This window comes from Felis catus, chromosome B3, assembly GCF_018350175.1.
Source record: "Felis catus isolate Fca126 chromosome B3, F.catus_Fca126_mat1.0, whole genome shotgun sequence".
Taxonomy (NCBI): Eukaryota; Metazoa; Chordata; class Mammalia; order Carnivora; family Felidae; genus Felis; species Felis catus.
The window spans coordinates 121,182,044-121,193,488 of NC_058373.1; the positions used below are offsets into that span (position 1 = coordinate 121,182,044).

An 11,445-nucleotide genomic window follows, 5' to 3' on the forward strand; every position below is an offset into this window, starting at 1 on the left:
GTGTTTGGGGGACACGCCTGCCTCACGCTTGAGCTTATGAAGCCGTTACTCAGTTCTTTGTTGAATATTGGTTGAGTCGCAACCACTGTATTGGGAGCTGGGTTGAGAGTGGATCAAGGACCCCTACCCCGTGGGGTTGCCGTCTGGGGGGAAGACAGACAGAAAACACGATAGCGGGTAGAGATGCATCATGACAGACTTGAGGCAGGTGCTGTGAAAGAGAAGAGCCAATGATGAGACGAGAGGGGTCTAATTTAGACAGAAGATCGGGAAGGCCATGCTGAGATGACTTCTAAGATAAGACAAAGCATGTGGAAGAATCCTGGGGCCAGCGCTCCAGGTGGAGGAAACAGCTGATGTGCTTCAGGACCAGAAAGAGGGCCAGTGTGGCTGGTGTGAGTGAGGGAGACAGGGAAGGAGATGGGGCTGGGGAGGGGAGGCTGGCCAAGTCCCGGGTCTGGGTGGTGGGGGGAGGCTTGGTGCATGCTGTACTTGGATTTTCTTCTGGGAGTGGAAGCCACTGATGAATAAATGAACGCACATTGCTGAGGGGAGGGTAAAGCCACCCTGTAGCCCTCCCTACGCCCCCAGGGCATGAGGCCAACTTAGCAGGTCACCAGGAGGCCCCTGGAGCAGCTCCTGGGTCTGTGACTTCAGATGAGAGCAAGTAAGAAAGAAGGCCTGGCAGGCGCTGCTTCTGTTTGTTCACCAGGGGCCCAGATGCAGACTTGGAAGGAAACTCCCCAAGGAAGGGGCAGGGAGATGATTGATGGGTTATCCTGCCTTGGACCACCTCCAGGCCTTTTGTCCTGGAGAATGAGGCCGGGGATCCCACGGGGCACGAGGCAAGGGGGCTGCAGAGACAGAGCTAGGAGTGAGTGGGGGTCGGGACCAGGTCGCTATCCCAGCCCGGCTACTGACCAGCCGGCTGACCTTGGGCAGGGACTTGTGTCGTCTGGTCTCAGTTTCCTCACCTGTACGAAAAGAGTCAATGAAACCTGCAAACAGTTTGCTGTCTGCAGGGCACTGGGGGAAATGAGAGAAAGACCACATCACAGCCAGAGTGCAAGTCAGGTGAGACAGAGCCTGGGGTGGGGGTGGGGGGGTGGAGGGCATCTCTGAGGAATTCCATGCAAACAGGAGGGAAAGGTGAGCATGCCTGGCAGAAAGAACAGGAGTCGGGGGCCCAGAGGAGCAGATGTGCTCTGCTGGGGAGTGGGGGGGGGGGGCTTGGTGGCAGAGGACGGGCTGGTGGGGAAAGCAGCGGGAGGCTGGATGGCACAGGCTTCGGAGGCTTTGTGAAGGAAGAGTATGGAGTAACACCAAGATTCGAGGGTGTGTGACCTGTCTTAGAATCCCAACTTGACAATTTCTTTCTTGGTCATCTTGGTAAAGTTACATAGCTTCTCTGGGCTTTAATTTCCCAGTCAATGAAATGGGAGTAATGGGGCTGATAAGCAGTTCTGGTGCTGGAACGTCATTGCAGATTGCAGACATCAAACGAGTCATGCACGTGAAGTTTTTAGTTTAGTGCCTGGCATATAACTCTTAAATAGATAATAATTGTTTTTGCTGCTTGTGCTTGGCAACAGGAAGCCAGTGAAGGTTTTTGAGCAGAGAATTAATGAGACCTCATTTTAGCAAGTTAATTCTGGCAAGGTAATTCGGGGAAGATGGTCTGGACGTGCGAGAGTCTAGGGGCAGGCAGTCCGGTTAGGAAGCGGATTCTCATAGCCCATCCATTTGGAGGCATCCAAGCCAGCAGTGGCAGAAGGGTTAAAAGGAGAGGTTGGACTTGAGAAACTTCTGGAAGTGGATTCAATATAAAATGAACAGTGGCTGGATTGAGACTGCCCCTTAGGTTTCAAATTTAGGCTGCTAGGGGGCTGGCGAGGTTATTTGACGGCAAGGAAACCAAGAAAGAAGAATATTCCTAATGGGAGAAGGATAGGCTGGGACAAGGACAAAGGGGCAAGGGGTTGGGACAATGGACAAAGTTTGGGACATGTTGAGTTTGATCAGTTCACAGGTTTTACTCTGGAGAGTTGGAACTCGGGGCCTAGGGCTCCAGAGTGTTAGCTGAGTGGGGTTTGGGGATCTAATGAGATCCTCTAGAGCAGTGGTTCTCAGTTGGAAATGCGAATTTCCAGCCTCACCCAGGTTGCTAATCTGAGACTGTGGGGGGTGGGGCAAAGCCATCTGATGCAAATGCCCTCCAGGAGAGTTTTTTCTAGAGAAAGCTTTTCTGAAGGAGAGGGGCCAGGGGTGGGGGTGGGGGTGGGGGCAAGAGGAAGGACCTAGTGAAGGGAAAGGAAGTAAGAGCCTTGGAAAGAGACTGAGAAGTACCATCTTGCGTCAGTTTCAACATGCACTGCCCCCCCCCCCACCACCTCTCTGAATTGGGCTATGTGCTGGTTACTCCATGTGGTTGACCCTGCCCTCACATGCACATCAGAACTTGCAGAAAGGGGCCAGTGACCTGGGAGGTAACCCCGGAGATGATAATGGACATTCTTCAGAAGCACAGCATGGTTGGCTCCCTTATTGGCAGAGAGGACGATTCTGTGGGAAAACACAAAAACAATGACTTTGATCAAGAATCTTTCAGGAGAATTGCACTTGCAGAAGTTTTAGCGACACCTTTCATTTGTTTTTCTTCTATTTTCTCTTCCGTGTATGCACAAGGATGCTGTACGATCATATCTCTAAGTAAATCTCAAAGAGATCTTTTAATGCGAACACACACGGAAATGCTAGTGGCAAGGAAGCACAGTTGTAGTTTGATTGGCAGAATTGCTTCCTTTCTTGATGCTACATAGAATAATGATGCACTCTTACCACCGGAAGCACCTTGGCGTCAATGTGGTGAATAGAGAACTGATCCGAGACCTTGTAAGAGTCCCTGCAGAGGGAAGGGAGATGAAATCTTAAGAGCTAGGTGTTCTCTGCATTGGGAAGGACCAGGATAGGGCGCCTGGAACAGGCTGTTGGATTTGACAACTGACGGATCACTGCTGAGTTCTAGGAGTCTCTAAGTGGAGGTTTTGCTTTCAATTTATTTGCTTTTTTTTTTTTTTTAAGTTTCTTTATTCATTTTGGGAGAGAGAGAGAGCACACTCGTGCACTGGAGGGGCAGAGAGAGAGAGAGAGAGAAGGAGAGAGAGGATCCCAAGCAGGCTTTGCATCAGCAAGGAGCCTGACGCAGGGCTTGAACCCACGAACCAGAAGATCACAACCTGAGCCGAAATCAAGAGTTGGATGCTCAACCACCTGAGCCACCTGGGCACCCCATCAATTTATTTGCTTTGTACTTGAGATACAAAAGTGAGAGAGACCCAGTAACCTCTATCCCCAGGAAGCACGTAGCTCAGAAGGAGGACAACTCACAAAATCCTGATTCTGCAACACCCAGCTGGCTGCTTCAAGTGGAAGGTGGCGGGTGTGACCTATGGGGGCAAACAGGAAGGAGCTTGTGAACCTACCCAGGGCAGAAGGGAAGAGGGTATCGTGGGCTGAGGTTCAAGGTTGTGGGAGAATTTACCAGGAAGGGTTTCAGGTGGAGGGAGGTAGGAGAGGGATCAGAGGCCCCAAAGGTATTAGTGGAACCTACCACCTTAGGGCTCAGGTTGAGGAAAATGAGGACAGGTCAGAGTTGGCCAGATCATAACGAGCCTGGTAGGCTTTGCCCTGGAGGTTAGATTTCATTCTTTATGTGATAAGAAGCTGTTGGACAATTTCTTAAACTTAATTCTTAAGGTAACTTTTAGCTTTTTATCAAAGCAATGTGTGCACGCAGTTTAAAAAAGCATGATGGAAATGTAAGTAAGTCTCCTAATGAAAAGTGACAGTCCTTGGCCCTTCACATATATTCTCTTTCCTCCCTTCATGATCCAAAGTTAGCCCTTTAAGAAAAACTTTCTTCTAGCGTTTATCTTCTTAGTTGCTAATGTGATTTTACAGCTATGTTTACTGAGTTGGCAATTTGGGCATTATTTCTTGACTTCCTGTTATGGACAATGAAGAATTTGTTCCAATTATACAACCCATCCAACCACACACATTTCCAATCTTCCCATTGTCAGAATACGGTTACCTCACAATTTTTGGTTAAATGTCTTTGCTTCCTGCTAGTCCTTTCTCCACTTGTCCTTGACTCTTCTCCTGGGTTGGATCCCCTGTTTTCTGGGTTCTGCCTCTTCCTCTTTTTGCTTCCTCCATTTTGGGGGGAGCACGTGCTGGAAAGGCACAGGGGAGGTAAAATTGTTGATGCCTTGGAAGCAGGGAAATACCCGTACTCATTCCTTCACCTCACCCCTGAGATTTCTATCTTGGCTTGGTATAAAATTTTGGCTTTAAGTGATTCCACCCCACCACCCCCGCCCCCCCCCCCATGACACCGTTGCTCCTTTTCTTAGTTTCTGGTGCTGTCGTCAAGAAGTTGGAGTCATCATTTAGAGACTGTATATAGAGACCTCATACTTCTGCACACGGTTCTGGGTGCTGGGGAAACTTCAGTGAACAAAGCAGATAAAGAAATGAAGTCACATGATGAGTGCCAAAGCGAAAAAAAGTGGCGATGCGCACAGGGGTGTGTGTGTGTGTGTGTGTGTGTGTGTGTGTGTGTGTGTGTGTCGGACTTTTTCCCCTTATGGTTTCAGATATGGTGGCCGGTCTTATTCTCGATCCTCCGTATTTGACTTGTTTTTTGTTACCCTCCCGGAAAAATTTTAGACTCTTTTCTTTCTTTGCCCTCTCTGGTTGAAATTTTACGACGCAAGCCTCTGTTGTGTGTTGTAGGTCTTTTTATTATTTATTTTTTCTTGTTTTTGTTTTGAGATCATTGAAGAGTCACACCCAGTTTTAAGAAATGATGCAGAGAGATCCCGAATACCTTTCACCCAGTTTGCCCCGAAGGTAACATCTTGCGTAACTACAGTACAGTATCACAATCAGCAATGGCCATTGATGGAATCTGCCCACCTTATTCAGATTTTACCAGTTGTACACACTCTGAGTGTGTGTGTGTGTAGTTTATGCGGTTGCATCACTTCGTGGACTCCTGTGACCATCCCACAGTCAAGATACAGAAGAGCTTTGGTTTTACCCTTTCATACCATGACCACCGCCCGCGCTCTCCTCTCCCTGACCCCTGGCAGCTACTAATTTGTTCTTCGCCTCTGTAATTTTATCCAGATCTTTATTCACTTATTCTGCTGGGCTTTCAGCAGGACTTTTTGTCTGTAAACTCATATTCTTCAGGTCTTAGAAATTTCCACCCTCCACCCCCTCCCTCCCTCCTTTCTTCAGTTTCTGCCTTCGTGACGACCTCCTGTCCCACCTTTTTCTCTTTTAAAAACTTGTGATGGTTGATGCGGAGCTTCTAGGATCCGTTGTCTAATTCTTACATCTTTTCTAGTCTCTCGTCCATTTCTTGGATTTTTTTGTTCTGTTCTGGAGTAGCAGCTCCTCAGCTCTTCTGAATCTTTTGTGACTTTCATATTTTTCATTTCTAGGAGCTCCATTTTATACATTTTAAACTTTTTATTGCATGCTGTTCTTGTTTCATGAATGCAGTGTTTTTTGTTTTTTTTTTTCTTCTCAAGTTGATAGTATGTTGATTATTGCTTTGTGAGGTTTAAAAATGTATTTGTAATCCTCGGCTGTCTGTCTTAAATGCAAATAGGGATAAAGAGGGTAGAAGGAGCATTCCTTCTGTTGATCTTCATCTGCTGGACTTCTTTCTGATGCTGTGCATTCTCCCAGAGAAGAACCCTACAAATTCCTATCTTGGGGTGGGGGGTGGAGTGTGCAGACTGCTAGGATTCAGGGAGTGGGCTTGGGGTGGGCTGGGTGGTCCCACTGTTCAGGCATCCTAGTTTTAGCTTCAGCTTCCCTTCTGCCTGAAGTAGAGTGGGTCCTTGAGTCCAGAACTTAACTTGCTCACAGCCTCCAGAGATGAAGCTGGCTTCTCTTGGGTGGGTTGTGGAGGACTCCTAGATGGCCGTGTGGAATGGTAGCCAAGTCCTCCCAGCAAATTCCCCAGTTTGTGGCCCCAAAGCCCACCACATCTTCTGCCGTATCTCGAGCCTTCGGTGCCTGAGGCTTTCTGAGGCTCTGCAGTACAAATGGCTTGTCATCTAGATACTACACTTGATCTTAGCCCAAAGGCGGAGAAGCGATGGCTTGTCATCTTTGGCTATTCTGGGTTTTACTTTGTCCATTCTCCTGTGGCAGTTCCCGCCCCATGCTGCCATTTATCGGGCTGTGGGATGTGTGTGCAGACAGGGGGTGTGCCATGATGGAGTTTTGCACAGAAAGATTATTAATGTCCCTCCAGGGGCAGTGTGGGGGTCAGACTGGAAAGGGAACTAGAGACAGAGGAGGCTAGTGCCTGGAGGTGAGTGTGGGGACTGATGAGCTGTGGCCATAGGGGAAGGAGGGGCAAAATGTGAATGAAGTAGGATGAGAAGGACCTTAAAGGAATAAAGGAGAGGGAAGAATCCAGGATGCACCTCAGTTTCTGATCTAGGTGGGGATGGGGGTAGGGGCGGTTTAGTGATCGTTTTGCTGAGACAAGGAGCACATTGAGAGGAGTCAGCTGGGTAAGGATGGGTTCAGCTGAGGAGGTGTGAGGAACCGTAGGGACTTGCAGGTGGAAATACCCAGCAGGCAGATGGATGAAAGGGTGTGAGCACAGGCCCTGCCTCTTGCTGCTCATCCTTACCAAGTACGTGATAGCCCAGGCCAGTGGCATGAATGAGATCATGGAGCTAGGAAGTAAGGAAGAGGGAAGGGTGGACAGTTGAGGACAGTGGGCCCCACAGAAGGAGATGGTCTGTGTCCCCCAGAAGTGAGATAGATAGGGAAGTGGAGCCAAGTGACTACTGGCCCAGCCCTTCCACGGCAGTGACCTAAAATGGCGGCCATTCGGGCTCCGATGTTAGCCAGCGGCCTCTGAGACATGCGTCCCCCAGGAGCCCCCTGTCTAAGCTCTGCGGCCCCAGCCCTGAGCCCCTGAGCCCCTGAGCCCCGGGAGAGGACTGCCCACTCCCTGCAGCTGTTCAGAGACAGCTGATGGTGACGCCCTTGGGGTTTCCTTCCTGGGGCACAGGATCAAAGGAGCTGATGGTGGGGATTTCCCCTCTGCCTCGAGGCCAGAGGTCACGCAGAAGTCCAGGTCAGGCTCTGAGCATTCCTTCCTCCCTTCCCTACCACAAGTGCGGACGCACCAACTGGGAGGTCGCCAGTCTTAGTGTTCTTAAATGTCAGAATGGGTGGCTGGCCTCACGTCAAAGACTTACCCGGAGTCTTCTGCTGAATTTACCCTGGCAGCACTGCCTGCGTGTACAAATAAGCACCGCAGCCTTGAGTCCTGGCTTGCCCACACGTTGACTCTGCTGAGCCCTGTGCGTGCTTTCTGTCCCTGTATCACACAACTTTGTAAGACGGGCATGTGCTATATGCCCATTTTACAGATGAGGAAGTGGGCCCAGAGAGGTTAGGTGACCTGAAGTAGTGTCTCTCTGTGTCTGTCCTGGGCACACTCCTGTGTTAGAACTCTGAGTTGATGCTAGCCATTGGCTAGGTCCTTGTCCTATGAGGGCCCACCTCCAAACCTGCCATGCATCAGCTGGTGGTGAGTATGTGTGTGTGTGTGTGTGTGTGTGTGTGTGTGTTCCACAGATGCCCCTCCCTGCTCCTGAGCTCTCCTAGACTGCCCTCCAGAGACCACAGAAATTCTGATGAATTAATCTCATCACTTTATCGAGGAGGCACTTACAGAAATTACAAGGCAAGGCCAGCAGCCTGGCTTTCTGGCGGCCAGCCGCTAGGGCCATAAAACAAATTGAAAGGAACAAAAATAAATAAATAAAATCAGAACTCTCTCTCTTGCACGTGCACGCGCACGCGCAGGGTCAGGAACACCGTTCTATCCTTGTTGTTAATGCTCAACCCTCTTGTCCTGGGAGAGCACCAGTGCCAAATCGCAGGCATTTCTTGACCCCCCGCTGGAGCGACAGCCCCTCCAAACCTGGGATCGGTCCTCCTTCAAGGGATGACAGGTTGGCTGTGCAGCCGAGACCAGTGAAGGTGAACGGCTAGCAGCATGCAAGTGGCGTCCCGAGGCTGCGTGAGTTGCCTTGCCAGGTGAACACAGGGCCGCCACGGGCCCTGTGAGCTCACTGCACAGTGGTTCCGAGCAAGACTGGAGCCAGACCATCTGGGTTCAAGTCCTTGCTCTGACTCATCCTGGACTCTGCTCTCATCTATAAGGTGGAGGAAAAGATGTTTACCTCCCAGAGTTGTTGGGAAAATTAAAGGTGCAGTATGTGAAAAGCACACCAATAGCTGCTTCATGGGAAGCACCTGTTAGTGTTGGCTCTCGGCGTGTACCGAGCGCCTCCTGTGTGTGCCGAGCGCCTGGACTCCAGAGGAGCTGGTCTAGGAGTCAGGTGACGGTGAGGAGTAGCACCTGTATCCATGGGACCTGGAGGTGTAGACGGGCCAGGTGAGGTGGTGGAGGGAGCTTACTGGGGTTGTTCTAAGCAGCTGGAACAAAGGCCTGGAAGCCTGTGTTATCACTGAGTTCCAGGAACTGATGATTATGCGGGACAGTGGCGGGGGGGGGGGGGGGGGGGGGGGGGGGAGGGGGGAGGGATATTGAGGCTGGAGAGAGAGGGGTGGGGGTGGGATGGTGGCAGGGACCAAACACTACAGAGCCTCCTAAGCCAAGATAGACTTGGATGAATTAATTCATATTTGTGTTTTTCTCCTGTTTACTGTGCTTCTGGAAATACTGAAATTATTTGCCAAGAAGCCACACAAGCCAGAGTGACCTAAGAAATGGTTAGGGCTGGATAAGAGGGGAGGGGCTCACAGAATCCTTATCCCTTCCCCTTCCTGCCCTCTCCCACCCTGCTGCACCGAGGGGGACTTTTAGACCCTCCTCCCCACCCTGCAAGAAATGGGAGGGAGAAAGGTGATAAGGTGATGGCGGCTGGAATTCAGAGAGAGGTGCGTAGAGAGATGGAGATCTAAGGTGCCCCAGGCAAGTCATGTCTCCTCCCCGGTACTAAGTGAGGCTGAGAATACTCAGCAAGCTCTTGTGAGCCCTCACCTTGTAATCGGGGGCTACAATTTTATGACCTCAGAGCCCTTTGTCAGGGGCACAGCTTGGTTCCTGCTGGCTCTCAGAAAATCCAACCGTCAGTATTTTCCATAGGCCACAGGGGAAGGCTGAGGCACAGGGGTTCTGGAAGACAGCACCCTCCCGACTTCCTCCAGACCACCTCAGCTGCTGGGGTGGCAACAGGGAGGGGCCTGTCTGGTTTCCCCAAGCTTCTTGTGGAGTGCAGGGGTGGCACAGGGGCTCTGTGTGGCCTTCAGTCACTCATTTCAGCACCCCCTAGTCTCGTTGCTGGGCCTGTGAAATGGGGCACTGGTGGGCCCACCTCCGAGGGGCCTTGTGAGGAGTGACCACCCGTGCGATCATGCACGGGAGCAGGTGCGCAGTAAAGGCAGCTGTTGGAACTGCTAATGTGGATGGGGCTGGGGGGAGAGGGGGGATTCGGAGGCCAGGCAGGTCTGGAACTAACCTTTCAAGCTCTGTCTCAGGCCAGGAGTGACCTTTCAGAGGGTGCTCCATGCCGGGCAGTGTCCTTGCCAGGCGAGGTGGGCCCACAAGCACCCCTGCTTCGGAGGAGTGTCCCTGGGCCTGACGAGAGGGTTAGGAGGGCAGCCTTCTCCCTGCTCCCTCAGGTGGGCGTCTGATGGGGGTGGGCAAGGGGAGTTTGCACTAGTCCAGAGTCTGTTCTCTGAAAACCGCAGGCTCTGGCAGGCCTCCCAGAGTTGGGACAGGGGCTGAGAAGACCAGATAAAAACAGAACAGCACTGGGTCACTGCTGCATTTTACCTTCCAATTGCCTTTCCCTCCTCTACTCCACCGGACCTCCCTTTCCTTCCCGTTGCCTTTCTCTTCACATTTATAGCTACACAACGCCTATTTGTTAAGTAATTATAGGCAGGTAAGAGGACGTGGGAGAGACGCTGTGCCCTGTGTTAGAAAGGCAGCCACAGCCTTTCCTGTAAAATGGGGGCAGTGTCAATACCGACCTCGCGTGATTGCCGTGAGGATTCTGTCGGTGACTCATCCCACAAGTTTTTCTTGCACGGCTTCTGCATGGCAGGGGCTGATCTCGGTGTATCTGGGAGACTGAGTGGTGAACAGCACAAGCGTTTGCCTTCGAGGGGCTGACAGCCTCCTGGGAGCATGGGTCAGGTTCATGGTAGCCATTATTAGAATGCATTCAAGGGGCGAGACCAGAAAACGGTCACCAATTCCCTCTGTAGTAGGGCTGTGGTTATGTAATCGGCTACGTTGAGTAGTGCTTTACTTTTTTTTTTTTTTTTAAAGTAAGCTCTGTGCCCAACAAGGGGCCTGAACCCAACCACCCTGAGATCAGGGGTCCCGTGCTCTGGCACGGCCAGCCAGGCGCCCTAGTGCTTTAGCATGTTTAATGCCCTTGCTCCTGCTTTCACGTGGGATATCCCACACACTGCTTTGCAGGCGAGGAGACTGAGACTCAAAGGAAAGTGATTTCTCTCAAGGTCAGCAAGCGGTGGCCCGGGTGTGCAGAGAGGGACACGGAACACAGGCCCTGGGCCCGGGGGGGGGGGGGGGGCGGGGCAGAGCTTCCAGGAGGCTTTGCCCGTGCTTTGGGGCCCCCGGCTGGAGGGCACAGGGGCCGGTGGCCTGCACTGACATTCTGGTCAGTGCAAGGAGGTGTTCTGTGCCTGGGGTAAAATGCCAGCTCAGTGGTCCTTTCAAAGCCGTGGGCTCCCCTTCTGCAAAGCTGTGGCTGCCTGGCCCACCCCGCCCTCCGGGTCTGGGATCTAAGTATTTAAGAGGGTCGGGAACATGGTGGCGGGGACCTCCGAGCACCCACCGTGGGAGCCACTGCCCTACGGAAACCTCGGGATAAGGGGCAGTCGTAGGTCCCGCCAGTCCATCTCCATCCGGCCTTTGGCTGGTGGGCGGGGCTCCGGGAGGGCACGTGGCAAGCCTGTCTGTGTCTGGTTACAGGAAACATCGAGTACAGCTGCCCGGCCACCAATGAGTGTGAGATCACGAAACGGAGGCGCAAGTCCTGCCAGGCCTGCCGCTTCATGAAATGCCTCAAAGTGGGGATGCTGAAGGAAGGTAAGAGGCCCGCACGGCCACGCCGTGCTCCGACCGAGGCCCGGGGTCCCTTCTCACTGGGCGTCTCGGACCCCTGTGTCCCTGCCCCCCGGGCGGCACAGACCAGAAAGTCTCTGCATGCATCCCAGGTGGGGCCCCTGCTCCCTGGGGCGCCCCCCTTTCGTCTCTCACACGCACCCTGCACGCGGGTTTACGGCCGCCTCACAGCTCCACTGCTGAGGGGGACACGGGGCAGGCATCGGAAG

At 52.2% G+C, this 11,445-nt stretch overlaps 1 protein-coding gene across 4 annotated transcripts in view; it reads left to right on the forward strand.

The window, feature by feature from the left end:
* ESRRB (estrogen related receptor beta) overlaps nt 1-11,445 on the forward strand; it is a 173,199-nt gene that overhangs the window by 123,085 nt on the left and 38,669 nt on the right. For 3 of the 4 annotated variants that reach the window (XM_011283421.3, XM_019833335.3, XM_003987856.5), the window contains exon 3: nt 11,084-11,200. In XM_011283421.3, the coding sequence (XP_011281723.1) occupies nt 11,084-11,200 (117 nt within the window). Of the gene's footprint in view, nt 1-8,721; nt 9,016-11,083; nt 11,201-11,445 lie in introns of those variants that run through there. The other variant, XM_045060289.1, reaches the window with a different exon arrangement.